Source organism: Salvelinus namaycush, chromosome 21, assembly GCF_016432855.1.
Source record: "Salvelinus namaycush isolate Seneca chromosome 21, SaNama_1.0, whole genome shotgun sequence".
Classification (NCBI taxonomy): domain Eukaryota; kingdom Metazoa; phylum Chordata; class Actinopteri; order Salmoniformes; family Salmonidae; genus Salvelinus; species Salvelinus namaycush.
The window spans coordinates 33,455,286-33,472,389 of record NC_052327.1 but is presented as its reverse complement, the minus strand read 5'-3'; the positions used below and the strand labels follow the sequence as shown (position 1 = coordinate 33,472,389).

The 17,104-nt window shown below is 43.8% G+C and overlaps 1 protein-coding gene across 1 annotated transcript in view; it reads left to right on the top strand.

Annotated features, from left to right (window-relative positions):
* Positions 1–16,752, top strand: part of mical2b (microtubule associated monooxygenase, calponin and LIM domain containing 2b) — a 79,031-nt gene extending 62,279 nt beyond the window's left edge. Inside the window, exons 22-29 of the mRNA XM_039016910.1 lie at positions 358–464; positions 570–1,353; positions 1,618–1,688; positions 3,084–3,179; positions 4,588–4,684; positions 15,490–15,595; positions 15,691–15,764; positions 15,973–16,752. Coding sequence (XP_038872838.1) covers positions 358–464; positions 570–1,353; positions 1,618–1,688; positions 3,084–3,179; positions 4,588–4,684; positions 15,490–15,595; positions 15,691–15,764; positions 15,973–16,157 — 1,520 coding nt within the window. The 3' untranslated portion in view covers positions 16,158–16,752. The remainder of the gene's footprint in view (positions 1–357; positions 465–569; positions 1,354–1,617; positions 1,689–3,083; positions 3,180–4,587; positions 4,685–15,489; positions 15,596–15,690; positions 15,765–15,972) is intronic.
* The last annotated feature ends 352 nt before the right edge of the window (positions 16,753–17,104 follow it).

Here is a 17,104-nt window from a genome sequence, read left to right as displayed (position 1 = left end):
GGAGGGGTTGAGGGTAGCTGAAGGATGGGACTAAAAACAAACAAAAGATAACCATTGTAAGATATACTGTGTCTGTATTTATAAAGTATGTTTAAGCTGGAAGTTGAAGGCTAAATGTTGTTGTCCATTAGTTTACTCCAATTAGGGGAAACTAATAAGGGAAAATATATACATATAAAAAAAGGTGGGTATGTATATATATTTAACACGCACACACACACAATATGGTGAATTGGGCAATGACGCAGACATTTACATTGATGGAAGCCACAATCTGTCTGCAATATTTAAGTCTGACATACAGTAGCTGCATGAGCTCTGATCAAGCATGTTGTCTGTTGTACTCTACTCCTTCAGCTCTCCCTCTCATCCTGGTGAGGCACTTCTCACGTGAAAAAGCTGCAGAAAACGAGGAGCCCAACATTGAAGAGGCCAACTCTGATTTTGAGGAGATTGAACCACCGGTAAAGCACAATATTCAAACAGATACTTAACAATTTCCTGTGGTATATAAACATTTCACATATTGCAACTGAGCAATAAAACAGGACTTTGTATTTGTTCAGCAGGTCTCCCATGATGGTCCTAAACCACCTGCAGATTCTCAGAATCAGAGTTCATCGATGGGTAAAGAAGAATGCCCTGTCACAAATGTGCCACAGCTGGAGGAAGCAGTCGGCCGTAAGAAAAGGCTGACCCTGTCCCTGTCTGAGAAAGAGAAACTCCTGGACTGGAACCTGGCTACTCCAGAAGAGGCCCGAAGCACTGGAGGAGGAGATCCTTCCACACATCCCAAACCTGGGGACCAGATCCCCCCGAAGGACCTATTGCCTCGGGTAGAGGCAGAACCAGTCCCAGCTCAGCCCCAGCCAGCTCAGCCCCAGCCAGTTCCGTCCGCATTCCAGGTGTGGGCCAATGCTTTCAGGAGGTCTTTTGGAGTATCAAGGACAACAACAGACTCCAACACGGTTGTCACCAGGAGGAAAAACAACAGTCCAACCAAGCCTAGGCCTCTGTCTGATGGAGCCTTCAGCTTTAGCTCCCTGTTTGGGGATACCGCCCAAAGCCAGGAGGCCCAACCAGTGGAAGAGGGGCAGAAGAGCCAGCCGTCCCCACATCCACTCAAGGCCTCCATGGGTCACAGACCCACAGACCTGCCCACGCTACTGGAACAGGTCTCCCTAGGCAGCAACAAGTCTGTAGGATCCTTCACCACAGACGACATGGCTTCACTCCCGCCCAGGAAGCTCAACTTTTTCTCCTCCCTGAGGCTGAAGAAGAGGGGGGGACCGGAGGGAGTGGGGGGTCAGGAGAAGGACATCAGGACCATCCTGTCCAACATCAGGAACAAAGGTCAGGGGTCAGGACTCAAGGGAGGATGTGATGAGAATGATGTTATATGCTTCTACTCCCTTGTCATCGTTGAATTTCACATGGAGCTAATAAATGCTACAATGCTATTAATACAGTACATGCTATAAATGAGAAGATTACAATAGTAGCCTATACTTAGTGTTTAATGTAAATAACATAGTTGAAGTGCGTGTACAACTACTTTCTACAGTTTAAGACCGCTGCTTCAGACTAATGTCCTCATGTTCCCTCATCAATACACAGCCTCCAGCAAACAGCAGAAAGATGAGTCCGACTCCTCAAGTGACGATGAGCACATCCCAGCCAAACAGAAGGTAAGGGCCCTGTTCCAAAACTCTTACATGCATCATTCCTTCCTACCTTCCTCTGAAATAATCACTGACAATGGATGGGTCTAATCCTGAATGCTTATTGGTTAAAACCGCATTCCAGCCAGTGTCTATTCCACAAGTTACCACCGGCTAAATTTATGACGTTAAAATGCCTATTTACTCTGTTCCATCTGAATGCGCAATCCACTGTCTCATCAGCCCAGCCAGGCAATTTATAAACTTGATCTCCACTATTAAAAGCATTTAGACATGATCTTTAATTTATTTTTGATTAACATTTAGTTTTCAACAGCGGAGATTTGTATAAACCTTGCCGTCTGTCTCTCCGATATTTGCAACAGCGTTTCTCAGCCAGTCGAAATCATGAATCAGCTGGCATCGTTTTTATGGATATATACAAAGAAATATTAATTGAAAAAAGGTCAAACGAAACAAAGTGCAGCTAATTTGCAGTCCAGTTTCAGTTTGAAGTGATTGTGTTAGCTGTGTTGTTGGCTAGTTCCTCTGAACAACAATGTACTGACGGAAGAGCACATTTTCTATGCAAGGCGAAATCGCGCCTCATTACTTCATTGTTATGGATGTATCCAAATAAATGTCTCTAGAAAACACCTTATGCAAATGCAGCTACTTTGCTGTTATTATGGCTGCATTCTTTGATGTGACTAAGTTAGCCGTAGTTGGCTGGCTAGCAAGCAAGGGATAAGAATGTTGCCAGCCAGTTTGGCAATGGAACATTTAGAACGAACGTTTGGGTCGCGTCCATAGATACAGAACAAAAAGACTGAACGACTGGGTCGCGTCTCTAGCAACAGAACCGATAGAACGAACTAAACATAATAAATAAAAAATAAATGACAGGTGAAAGCAGCAATCCATGTCAAGTCAGATCAGTGATTTAAAAGCAGCTCTCCTCAAGGCGGAGGATACAGAAGAGACATGAAGAGACGGGTCAGGACCCGAGAACAGATAATCCATACTCCATTAGAGAGGCTTTACTGGGAAGGCTGAAGAAGCACATCATGACCTGCTCATATCACCTTACATACGGGGAGGAAATCCCACTCTGGTGTTGTAATAGGTCTTGGCCATGGCTTCACAGCACACCACACACATACCACCCTCTTATTTTGAGCCCCATTTTGCAGCTCTCTGTTAGGAACTGCCTTGTTTACGTAACAGAATTACTACCACTGACACTTTCGAACCATCTCTGCTACTTCCGTCAGGATCAAGTGCAGGTCAATCGCATGACTGATAAGATACTGTATCAGATTGATATGCCCAGACCCATAATAGTTGGGACTACGATCACAGGGGTTTAACTCTGCTGTGAGGTAACAGTTGTGTGACACTGTCTTGTCGGTCTGTGTTTAGTTCCATGGGAGCTCGGAGAGACAGAGGAGGAGACGGGAGAAGACTGTGATTCAACAGGCCAAGAGAGAGCAGCTGAAGAGGCTCCACAGAGCCCAGGTACTGTAGAGCACATGGACAACAGAACAGCACTACCACACAGAGGCCTTCGGTTTTCATTCGCCATTCATTTACATGTTTTATATTTAAGCAATAAGGCCTGAGGGGGTGTGGTATAGGGCCAATATACCACGGCTAAGGGCTGTTCTTAAGCACGACGCAACGCGGAATGCCTGGATACAGCTCTTAGCTGAGGTACAGTATATTGGCCATATACCACAAACCCCCGAGGTGCCTTATTGCTATTATAAAGTGGTTACGAACGGTGTGGTACCAGGACAACAACCTCTTCCTCAATGTGAGACAAAGGAGCTGATCGTGGACTACAGGAAAAGGCGGGCCGAACAAGCCCCATTAACATCGACAGGGCTGTAGTGGAGCGGGTCGAAGAGTTTCAAGTTCCTTGGTGTCCACATCACCAACGAACTATCATGATCCAAACACACCACGACAGTCGTGAAGAGGGCACGACAAAACCTTTTCTCCTTCAGGAGACTGAAAAGATTTGGCATGGGTCCCCAGATCCTCAAGTTCTACAGCTGCACCATCGACAGCATCCTGACCAGTTGCATCACTGCCTGGTATGGCAACTGCCCGGCATCGGACCGTAAGGCACTGCAGAGGGTAGTGCATACAGCCGAGTACATCACTGGGGCCAAGCTTCCTGACATCCAGGACCTATATAATAGGCGGTGTCAGAGGAAAGCCCATAAAATTGTCAGACTCCAGTCACCCAAGTCAGACTGTTCTCTCTACTACCGCATGGCGAGCGGTATCAGAGCGCCAAGTCTAGGACCAAAAGGCTCCTTAACAGCTTCTAACCCCAAGCCATAAGACTGTTGAACAACTAATCAAATGGCCACTGGACTTTTTACATTGACCCCTACTCCATTTGTTTTGTACACTGCTGCTACTCGCTGTTTATTATCTATGCATAGTCACTTCACCCCTACCTACATGTACAAATTACCTCAACTAACCTGTACCCCCGCACACTGACTCGGTACCGGTACCCCCTGTATGTAGCCATTTTATTGTGTTACTTGTTATTTTTTTTACTTTAGTTTATTTGGTAAATATTTTCTTAACTCTGTATAATAAGCATTTCACAGTAAGGTCTACACTGGTTGTATTCGGCACATGTGACAAAGTTTTGATTTGAATTAGAGCAGTAAAAATACATGTTTTGTCATACCCGTGGTTTACAGTGCCCCACAGCTGTAAGCCAATCAGAATTCAGGGCTCAAACCACCCAGTTTATAAGGTTTCTCTCAAACATTTGACTCACTAATGATCTCTTCCACAAATGTATTTGATTTGTTGGGTGATGAATGGGATATAAATATTGTGTGTTGAGCCATTGTGAGGCTGCCTTGGTTGAATCTGACCTGGTATTTATTGTGTGAAGATCATCCAGAGGCAGCTGGAGGAAGTGGGGGAGAAGCAGAGAGACCTGGAGGAGAGAGGGGTGACCATTGAGAAGGTCCTTCGGGGCGAAGCCCCAGGTGAGCCACACTGTCCCAACAGAATGCACGTTTGTCATCTCATGCTGTGTGGATTGATTCCAACAGCTGCACCGCGTATGAGTGATGTAAATACACAAGTGTATCCATTCGGTTGACGTAGCTCTATGACTTGGGGCCAGAACATTTTATGAAATTAAGACAAAGAAATGGAGGGGTTAAAATCAGAATGTTCAGTAAGTGAGTGTTATGTCCTTGCATCAGAGTGGCCTCATCTCTGAAGGTAACACACAAAGACATGGCACATGAAAACTGAGCTATGCACAGAGAGTGGAGAAAGGCACTGTTTGTAATGGAACTGTCTTAGTTTGACGTCAGCCAAGAACATATAGTTGAGACATGAAAACACTGGATTCAGAATGACCTATGTTCAGGAATAGTTTTCCTGTTTCTGTGAGGTTTGCAAGTGGCAATGCTTTTCTAATAATTATTTCAATTTCCTTATCTAGAGTAGGCCAAGTCTACAGTCAGAACTACTCTGATGCCTTTGCTAGGAAAATGCATAATAAAAACTACTAAATTATAGTCATTTGCATTCAACCAAAATAACAATTTTAAGTTGAAATTGTTTAGAAATCACTGTGGTGGCAATTGGCCTTGTGAAGAGAGGAAGGAGGGGGAAAATCTTTCCCATGTTTCATTAGCCTTGCACATGGTGATATACAAGTTAGTCATTAAAGACAGCTACTTTATAATGAAAAATGGTCATTCCTGCTAGTCTTTTAAAAAGTAATCTTTTCATACTGGTAATCATATTCCTCAAAGGTAAATTGTGTTTTGCCAGAATTGTAAATTAGAAATGTGTTTGTTGCTTCTGCACTCTCCAGATAAAGAATGATTGAGAGTTTAACCATAATTAGCTGTTACTTTTATTATAATAACATTAAATTACAGCGCATAAAAAGCACACAAACTTAGCCCTGAGTAATGCAGTTGTTTCATCCAAGTTTGTGTCCTTCTATTGTTAAATGGAAAGCACATCTCCTGTGTAAAGACCATTTTGAACTCGTGTTTTGTCCTATAGTTAGGCTCAATGTTAAAAGCCTCCTCAGAGACTGAGTGTCTGTGGTCTAAGTACCATTGAGTACAGTGAATGGCCTTGCAAATTCTGATTCAAAAACTACAGGGAGAGTGTCTCTTGTGATGCGGGCCTGAAGGGCAGCGGCAGCAGTGGCAACCATTGTGCCTGTTTACATGGCTTTGTTTGGATAATTGAATTAAGGCAGAGGCCGAAGGTCTCATAGCTCAATAGGCTCTTTGTTCATTGATATTATTCACAGACTCCAACTGGATAGCAAGAGAGTATGTGTCAGACAATGACCTGAGTGTATGTGATTGGCAAGATTCTAAGTATGAAAAAGTTTAGATTTTTTTTAATGTCAGTCTCCCTTTATTTGTCTTTATTCAATTTATGGATGTTTGCAGTGGTATTTGAAGGCCAGGGTCACAGTGCTGTACAGTATATGGCAATGGGAGAGAAAACGTTTCCTCCTGTTTTCTCTCAACTGTCTGACAACGAAGACCGAGCAGAATGGTTCATAAAAAAATATATATATATTTTTTAAACTTTATTTAACCAGGTAGGCCAGTTGAGAAAACGTTCAAATCAAATTTATTTCTATAGCCCTTCGTACATCAGCTGATATCTCAAAGTGCTGTACAGAAACCCAGCCTAAAACCCCAAACAGCAAGCAATGCAGGTGTAGAAGCACGGTGGCTAGGAAAAACTCTCTAGAAAGGCCAAAACCTAGGAAGAAACCAGGCTATGAGGGTTGGCCAGTCCTCTTCTGGCTGTGCCGCGTGGAGATTATAACAGAACATGGCCAAGATGTTCAAATGTTCATAAATGACCAGCATGGTCAAATAATAATAATCACAGTAGTTGTCGAGGGTGCAGCAAGTCAGCACCTCAGGAGTAAATGTCAGTTGGCTTTTCATAGCCGATCATTAAGAGTATCTCTACCGCTCCTGCGGTCTCTAGAGAGTTGAAACAGCAGGTCTGGAACAGGTAAGCACGTCCGGTGAACAGGTCAGGGTTCCATAGCCGCAGGCAGAACAGTTGAAACTGGAGCAGCAGCACGGCCAGGTGGACTGGGGACAGCAAGGAGTCATCATGTCAGGTCGTCCTGAGGCATCGTCCTAGGGCTCAGGTCCTCCGAGAGAAAGAGAGAATTAGAGAGAGCATACTTAAATTCACACAGGACACCGGATAAAAGAGAAGTACTCCAGATATAACAAACTGACCCTAGCCCCCCGACACATAAACTAATGCAGCATAAATACTGGAGGCTGAGACAGGAGGGGTCAGGAAACACTGTGGCCCCATCCGATGATACCCCCGGACAGGGCCAAACAGGAAGGATATAACCCCACCCACTTTGCCAAGGCACAGCCCCCACACCACTAGAGGGATATCTTCAACCACCAACTTACCATCCTGAGACAAGGCCGAGTATAGCCCACAAAGATCTCCGCCACGGCACAACCCAAGGGGGGGCGCCAACCCAGACAGGAAGATCACGTCAGTGACTCAACCCACTCAAGTGACGCACCCCTCCTAGGGACGGCATGAAAGAGCACCAGTAAGCCAGTGACTCAGCCCCTGTAATAGGGTTAGAGGCAGAGAATCCCAGTGGAGAGAGGGGAACCGGCCAGGCAGAGACAGCAAGGGCGGTTCGTTGCTCCAGAGCCTTTCCGTTCACCTTCTCACATCCTGGGCCAGACTACACTCAATCATAGGACCTACTGAAGAGATAAGTCTTCAATAAAGACTTAAAGGTTGAGACCGAGTCTGCGTCTCTCACATGGGTAGGCAGACCATTCCATAGAAATGGAGATCTATAGGAGAAAGCCCTGCCTCCAGCTGTTTGCTTAGAAATTCTAGGGACAATTAGGAGGCCTGCGTCTTGTGACCGTAGCGTACGTGTAGGTATGTACGGCAGGACCAACTCGGAAAGATAGGTAGGAGCAGGCCCATGTAACGCTTTGTAGGTTAACAGTAAAACCTTGAAATCAGCCCTTGCCTTAACAGGAAGCCAGTGTAGGGAGGCTAGCACTGGAGTAATATGATCAAATTTTTTGGTTCTAGTCAGGATTCTAGCAGCCGTATTTAGCACTAACTGAAGTTTATTTAGTGCTTTATCCGGGTAGCCGGAAAGTAGAGCATTGCAGTAGTCTAACCTAGAAGAAATTAATCCATGCTTTTATTATTCTGCATCATTTGTGGACAGAAAGTTTCAGATTTTTACAATGTTACGTAGATGGAAAAAAGCTGTCCTTGAAACAGTCTTGATATGATCGTCAAAAGAGAGATCAGGGTCCAGAGTAACGCCGAGGTCCTTCAGTTTTATTTGAGACGACTTTACAACATCAAGATTAATTGTCAGATTCAACAGAAAATCTCTTTGTTTCTTGGGACCTAGAACAAGCATCTCTGTTTTTGTCCGAGTTTAAAAGTAGAAAGTTTTCAGCCATCCACTTCCTTATGTCTGAAACACAGGCTTCTAGCGAGGGCAATTTTGGGGCTTCACCATGTTTCATTGAAATGTACAGCTGTGTGTCATCCGCATAGCAGTGAAAGTTAACATTATGTTTTCGAATGACATCCCCAAGAGGTAAAATATATAGTGAAAACAATAGTGGTCCTAAAACGGAACCTTGAGGAACACCGAAATGTACAGTTGATTTGTCAGAGGACAAACCATTCACAAAGACAAACTGATATCTTTCTGACATAAGATCTAAACCAGGCCAGAACTTGTCCGTGTAGACCAATTTGGGTTTCCAATCTCTCCAAAAAAATGTGGTGATCGATGGTATCAAAGGCAGCACTAAGGTCTAGGAGCACGAGGACAGATGCAGAGCCTCGGTCTGATGCCATTAAAAGGTAATTTACCACCTTCACAAGTGCAGTCGCAGTGCTATGATGGGGTCTAAAACCAGACTGAAGCATTTCGTATACATTGTTTGTCTTCAGGAAGGCAGTGAGTTGCTGCGCAACAGATTTTTCTAAAATTTTTGAGAGGAATGTTAGATTCGATATAGGCCGATTTTTTTTTTTTTTTTTTTTTTTTTTTTTTTGTAATTTGTAAAAATATTTTCTGGGTCAAGGTTTGGCTTTTTCAAGAGAGGCTTTATTACTGCCACTTTTAGTGAGTATGGTACACATCCGGTGGATAGAGAGCCATTTTATGTTCAACATAGGAGGGCCAAGCACATGAAGCAGCTCTTTAAGTAGTTTAGTTGGAATAGGGTCAGGTATGCAGCTTGAAGGTTTAGAGGCCATGATTATTTTCATCGTGTCATGAGATATAGTACTAAAACACTTAAGTGTCTCTCTTGATCCTAGGTCCTGGCAGAGTTGTGCAGACTCAGGACAGCTGAGCTTTGGAGGAATACGCAGATTTAAAGAGGAGTCCGTAATTTGCTTTCTAATGATCATGATCTTTTCCTCAAAGAAGTTCATGAATTTATTACTGCTGAAGTGAAAGCCATCCTCACTTAGGGAATGCTGCTTTTTAGTTAGCTTTGCGACAGTATCAAAAAGAAATGTTGGATTATTCTTATTTTCCTCAATTAAGTTGGAAAAATAGGATGATCAAGCAGCAGTGAGGGCTCTTCGATACTGCACGGTACTGTCTTTCCAAGCTAGTCGGAGGACTTCCAGTTTGGTGTGGCGCCATTTCCGTTCCAATTTTCTGGAAGCTTGCTTCAGAGCCCGGGTATTTTCTGTATACCAGGGAGCTAGTTTCTTATGACAAATGTTTTTAGTTTTTAGGGGTGCAACTGCATCTAGGGTATTGCGCAAGGTTAAATTGAGTTCCTCAGTTAGGTGGTTAACTGATTTTTGTCCTCTGACGTCCTTGGGTAGGCAGAAGGAGTCTGGAAGGGCATCAAGGAATCTTTGTGTTGTCTTGAGAATTTATAGCACGACTTTTGATGCTCCTTGGTTGGGGTCTGAGCAGATTATTTGTTGCGATTGCAAACGTAATAAAATGGTGGTCCGATAGTCCAGGATTATGAGAAAAAACATTAAAGATCTACAACATTTATTCCATGGGACAAAACTAGGTCCAGAATATGACTGTGGCAGTGAGTAGGTCCAGAGACATGTTGGACAAAACCCACTGAGTCGATGATGGCTCTGAAAGCCTTTTGGAGTGGGTCTGTGGACTTTTCCATGTGAATATTAAAATCACAAAAAATTAGAATATTATCCGCTATAACTACAAGGTCCAATAGGAATTCAGTGAAGAACGCTGTATATGGCCCAGGAGGCCTGTAAACAGTAGCTATAAAAAGGGATTGAGTAGGCTGCATAGATTTCATGACTAGAAGCTCAAAAGACGAAAATGTCTTTTTTTTTTGGTAAATTGAAATTTGCTATCGTAAATGTTAGCAACACCTCCGCCTTTGCGGGATGCACGGGGGATATGGTCACTAGTGTAACCAGGAGGTGAGGCCTCATTTAACACAGTAAATTCATCAGGCTTAAGCCATGTTTCAGTCAGGCCAATCACATCAAGATTATGATCATTTACAACTGCGACCTGGCCAAGATAAAGCAAAGCAGTGTGACACAGTTACACATGGAATAAACATATGTACAGTCAATAACACAGTAGGAAAAAATCTATATACAGCGTGTGCAAAGGAGGTAAGATTAGGGAGGTAAGGCAATAAATAGGCCGTAGTGGCGAAGTAAGTACAATTTAGCAATTAAACACTGGAGTGATAGATGTGCAGATGATAATGTAAAATTAGAGATACTGGGGTGCAAAGGAGCAAAACATAATAATAATAACATGGGGATGAGGTAGTTGGATGGGTAATTTACAGATGGGCTATGTACAGGTGCAGTGATCTGTGAGCTGCTCTGACAGCTGATGCTTAAAGTTAGTGAGGGAGATATGAGTCTCCAGCTTCAGTGATTTTTGCAATTCGTTCCAGTCATTGGCAGCAGAGAACTGGAAGGAAAGGCGGCCAAAAGAGGAATAGGCTTTGGGGGTGACCAGTGAAATATACCTGCTGGAGCGCGTGCTACGGGTGGGTGCTGCTATGGTGACCAGTGAGCTGAGATCAGGCAGGGCTTTACCTAGCAAAGACTTATAGATGACCTGGAGCCAGTGGGTTTGGCGACGAATATGAAGCGAAGGCCAGCCATCGAGAGCATAAAGGTCGCAGTGGTGGGTAGTATATGGGGCTTTGGTGACAAAACGGATGGCACTGTGATAGACTGCATCCAATTTGCTAAGTAGAGTGTTGGAGGCTATTTTATAAATGACATCGCCGAAGTCAAGGATCGGTAGGATAGTCAGTTTTACGAGGATATGTTTGGCAGCATGAGTGAAGGATGCTTTGTTGCGAAATAGGAAGCCAATTCTAGATTTAATTTTGGATTGGAGATGCTTAATGTGAGTCTGGAAGGAGAGTTTACAGTCTAACCAGACACCTAGGTATTTGTAATTGTCCACATATTCTAAGTCAGAACCGTCCAGAGTAGTGATGCTGAACGGGCGGGCAGCGATCGGTTAAAGAGCATACATTTAGTTTTGCTTGCATTTAAGAGCAGTTGGAGGCCACGGAAGGAGAGCTGTATGGCATTGAAGCTCGTCTTGAGGTTAGTTTACACAGTGTCCAAAGAAGGGCCAGAAGTATCCAGAATGGTGTCGTCTGCGTAGAGGTGGATCAGAGAATCACCAGCAGCAAGAGCGACATCATTGATGTATACAGAGAAGAGTCGGCCCGAGAATTGAACCCTGTGGCACCCCCATAGAGACTGCCAGAGGTCTGGACAACAGGCCCTCCGATTTGAAACACTGAACTCTGTCTGAGAAGTAGTTGGTGAACCAGGCGAGGCAGTCATTTGAGAAACCAAGGCTGTTGAGTCTGCCGATAAGAATGCGGTGATTGACAGAGTCGAAAGCCTTCGCAAGGTGGATGAATATGGCTGCACAGTATTGTCTTTTATCGATGGCGGTTATGATATCGTTTAGGACCTTGAGTGTGGCTGAGGTGCACCCATGACCAGCTCGGAAACCAGATTGCATAGCGGAGAAGGTACGGTGGGATTCGAAATGGTCGGTGATCTGTTTGTTAACTTGGCTTTCAAAGACTTTAGAAAGGCAGGGCAGGATGGATGTAGGTCTGTAACAGTTTTGGTCTCGAGTGTCTCCCCCTTTGAAGAGGGGGATGACCGCGGATGACCGCGGCTAGTAATAGGGGTTGCAACAATTGCGGCGGTTAATTTTAGAGAGGGTCCAGATTGTCTAGCCCAGCTGATTTGTAGGGGTCCAGATTCTGCGGCTATTTCAGAACATCAGCTATCTGGATTTGGGTGAAGGAGAAATGGGGGAGGTTTGGGCAAGTTGCTGTGGGGGGTGCAGGGCTGTTGACTGGGGTAGCCAGGTGGAAAGCATGGCCAGTCATAGAAAAATGCTTATTGAAATTCTCAATTATCGTGGATTTATCGGTGGTGACAGTGTTTCCTAGCCTCAGTGCAGTGGGCAGCTGGGAGGAGGTGCTCTTATTCTTCATGGACTTTACAGTGCCCCAGAACTTTTTGGAGTTCGTGCTACAGGATGCACATTTCTGTTTGAAAAATCTAGCTTTAGCTTTCCTAACTGCCTGTGTATATTGGTTCCTAACTTCCCTGAAAAGTTGCATATCGCGTGGGCTATTCGATGCTAATGCAGTACGCCACAGGATGTTTTTGTGCTGGTCAAGGGCAGTCAGGTCTGGAGTGAACCAAGGGCTATATCTGTTCCTGGTTCAAAATGTTTTGAATGGGGCATGCTTTTTTAAGATGGTGAGGAAAGCAATTTTAATGAATTACCAGGCATCCTCTACTGATGGAATGAGTTCAATATCCTTCCAGGATACCCGGGCCAGGTCAATTAGAAAGGCCTGCTCGCTGAAGTGTTTTATGGAGCGTTTTACAGTGATGAGGGGTGGTCGTTTGACCGCAGACCCAATACGGACGCAGGCGATAAGGCAGTGATTGCTGAGATCCCGATTGAAGACAGCAGAGGTGTATTTAGAGGGCAATTTAGTCAGGATGATATCTATGAGGGTGCCTGTGTTTACAGATTTGGGGTTGTACCTGGTAGGTTCATTGATAATTTGTGTGAGATTGAGGGCATCAAGTTTAGATATAGCAATGAATCAGAAGCATTAGGAGCTGTCCTTCTATCAAACACACTCTACGAATGGGTCTGTTTCATATAATGTAGCTGTAGTCAGTGTAAAGCTCAGTGTTAGTATATGTGACATAAAACACAAAGCTAGCTCTAGATCCAGAGTCGCCCACTAACGAAGGCAATTAGACTGCCCTCTTTTTACCATAGTTTAAATAACTCACTAGCAGGGAGAATGTACTTATTCAGTCTAAATAAATACCTTTAGCCTGTTGTCCGCAGGTTACACTGTCATGTTATTACATTTTCCAAAGTTAACTTTTTGAAGCTCTATTATAAAATGTTTTATGAAGTCTATAGTCAGTATTTATGTTAGAGACTGTTGCAACAGGCCAGGGGTTACAGGACCATTACGATGGCCATCTACTTTTACTTTACTGACTTTATTGTCCCCATGGGGAAATTTTGTTGTAGTGTCATGTACACATTTGAAGTGGCGTTTAAATACAATACAAAACAAATTGACAATGCAACTTTCATAACAGTTAACATAGAAATAAAAAGAGACTAGCCTGCTGGCCTTACTGGGTCGATAGGAACATTAGCCCGAGCTATTTAGGAGGGATATCACACCTGGCACAAATTATTGTCTAGTTCTCTTTTTCCTGCCGAGGGGTGCCCTATACCTGTGCCCAGAGGGGAGTAGTTCGAAGTCCGGGTACAGGGGGAGGCTTGGGTCTAAAATTATTTTGTGAGCCTTGCGGAGGGCCTTAAAGATCTTAAAGATCTCATCCAGGCCTGTCTGTTTGACTCCAAGTACCTTGCTTGCTGTGGTGATAATCCTTGTCAGCATATTTCTCTGGCTGACAGTGGCATTGCCAAACCAACAAACAATACAAAAAGTTAAAATACTCTCAATGAAAGATTTGTAAAACAGAATAAGTATAGTACAGTCAACATTAAACGTTTCCAGCTTTTTGAGAAAGTACAGTCTGTTGACTCTCTTTGTTGATCAGATCTGTACATTTACTCCACTGAAGCTTATTGTCCAAGAGGACACCCAGATATTTGTATTCCTTTACAATCTCTATGTTCTGACCTCTGATAGATGTTGCAGAGGTAGGTGTTGTACTCTTTCTGAAGTCTATGCACATCTCTTTGGTTTTGTTGGTATTGAGGACCAAGTGAGAATCGCCACTACACTCTACAAAGTAATTTAGGACCGGGCCACGATGTTCCTTGTCATCATGCAACAGGCTGATCAAGGCAGTGTCATCAGCAAACTTAATGAGGTGTCTGTCAGGATGGGAACTAGTACAACTATTAGTGTACAAGATGTACAGGAGTGGGGACAAAACACATCCCTGAGGAGAGCCTGTGTTGGTGGTGCGCATGTCTGACACGTGGGGACCTACTTTGACCCGCTGTGACCTCTGGCTCAGGAAGTCCAACAACCACAAGACCAGTTCCCCATCTAAGGAGAAGTCCCGAATGAGTCTGCAAGAATGTAAGGCTGGATTGTGTTGAAGGCAGAAGAAAAGTCAACAAACAAAACATGGGATTTGGCACCCTCTAGATGTCTCTAGACCATGTTGAGGAGCGTAAGAATGGCATAATCAACTCCTCTGCTGGGCTGATAGGCAAACTGCAATGGGTGAGGAGCTTCTGGGTGGCGCTGAGAACATGACTTTTCACAATTTTCTCAAGGCATTTTATTACTAAGGATGTCAAGGCGACAGGGCGGTAGTCATTCAGCACAGAGGGAATAGATGCTTTCGGAATGGGTATAATTATTGCGTTTTTCCACAATACTGGCACTTGTTGCTGGTCAAGTGAGGATTGGAAAATGTCTATAAACACCAGCCAATTGTTCAGCACAGTGCTTTAACACGTCCACTTATTCTGTCTGGGCCTGGGCTTTTGTGTGCATTACATTCCCTGAACAACTTCACAACATCAGCATGTTTAGCAACAACCCTCTCAGACATTTGTAATGATGCTTCCATTTGTTTTACCTCCGAACACAAAATTGTCTGATTCAAATCTTGAGAAGAAAACATTCAGTTCATTAGCCATGTTCTGGCCCTCATGTCTCCCAAGGTCAGCACTGGTTTTTCCTCTACCTATGTGGGGGGCACTAGCCATGGATTTAATCCCTTGCCAGGCCACCCTTGAGTTACCAGAGGAGAGGGTCCTCTCCACCCTTTGCTTGTATGCCTCCTTGTCCACCAGTATCTGTCTTTTGATCTCACGTTGTACATCTCTTAAAGCCTGTATCACCCTCAGCATAAACTGCCTTCTTCCTATTAAGTAGTGATTTTAGATTTTTTGATACCCAAGGCTTATTGTTAGAGAAGATTTTACAGGTTTTAGTAGGCACAACTGACTCAACACAGAAGTTTACATAGTTTGAAATAACATTTGTGAGTTCATCAAGATCAGAGCTGCTGTCCTCAAATACCTCCCACATAGTACAGTCAAAACACCCCTGGAGACAAGTGATACTGTTGTCATTCCATATCTACTGAATAACCTTGTGGCAGGGAGCTTATTAGTCGACCTTGGACGTAATGAGGAATGAAGAAACGGGATGATCAAACTTCTATATTATCTGGGGTAGCTGATTTTGACCTTGCTCTCTCCCTCTATCAGACGAAGGTGATGGTCTCTCTGATGAGCACGAGCTCCTCCAAATGTGGTTCAAGCTGGTCCTGGAGAAGAACAAACTGGCCCGCTATGAGGAAGAGCTAGTCATATTGTAAGTAGGAGAAGATGAGAGGCACACTGCATTCTCAGACACAGACCATCTTATGGAGTGAAGTGTGTTTTGAAATTGGTTGTTTTGTCTGTTAGTGCTCAGGAACTCGAGCTGGAGGACAGACAGAGTCAACTACAGACAGATCTACGACGCAGGATGTCAGTAGACGGTACGGGTCACACACTTGTAATATGCGCTTGCGGTCCAGTTATAATACATTCGCAGCCCATTATCTGTGGAACTTGTCCTTTATCTGTGGAACCTTTTGAGAATGTGTTCTAAATGACCATGTCCTACTTTGTCCATCTGTCTGTCTCCATCCCTCCTTCTCCTCCTCTACCATTTTACAATCTCTCCTCTCCAATGGCCCTTTGCAGACTCCAGGAAGAGCTCCAGTGAGCTGGCGGAGGAGCAGCAGATGCTGACTGAGATCATGAAGGTGGTGGAGAGGAGAGACACTCTGGTCAGCCTGCTGGAGGAGCAGCGGCTGCAGGAGAGGGCTGAGGACAGAGACCTGGAGAGCCTGGTGCTGTCTAGGGGCTACCAGTTCCATTGGACCTGAGGAGTTGCAGCCCTCTGGGGCAGGGAAAAGGATAACAGTACCATGCAGCTCTATGGGTAGAGGCGACAAGTACTACACTACTGGATTTGGCCTCAAGTGGCATGGTGACCTTTTGAATATGTATATAGGTTTTACTTGTCAATTCCTACTTGAGGATCACATCTCTTATAGACCTGAGGGTTGTACATCCAGTGTCTGTATGCCTAGTCTCTCTTGACAGCCTTCTGAGATTACTGTATGCCTAACCAAGAACACCTCATATGCTGCAGTAGGAATGGAATAAATGAAATATTATTTAGTTTTCTTTACTTTGTCAGTTGCACTGGAAAGCACTTAAACACTACAGAAACCCAAAGATTCATCCTATCAAGTATGTTTTCCCTCTCAAAGCAAAATGTATTTTGTATGTGTAGGTCTCTGTTGTAGGTCTCGCTGTTCATGTGTTGTGTTGAGAAGCACTGGAAAAACGACTATGTTGTATAACTTCATCTGCACTATACCAAGTAATTTAATCAACCAATACACCATTTTCCACAGGACTTTTTACTATTATTCCTGCATGTTGTCTGTCCTATTACTCAGTACTGACCACAACCAACAGGATTTTATTCACTTTTTTGAGTCCTCCTTGCCCAACTTTTTTCATGTAAATGATGATTGGATCTGTTGGTTCAATTTATTTAGTTTGATATGAGTTTAGGGGTGTCTCCATAGCACAATAAATTGAGTTATTAAATCCTAAACTGACAGACTGATCTGTTGCTGTTTATTTTTATTCTGTAAAAATTTGATTTATTTCAAAGATATTTAAGAGAATTGAAGTGTATTTGGTCATGATTTATGCATATTACATAATATTGAGAGAGATCATAGCTTATGGTGGCATTAGAATAATGTCTATCCATAGTGATACTACCATAAAATGTGTTTGTCAATGCATGCAGGCG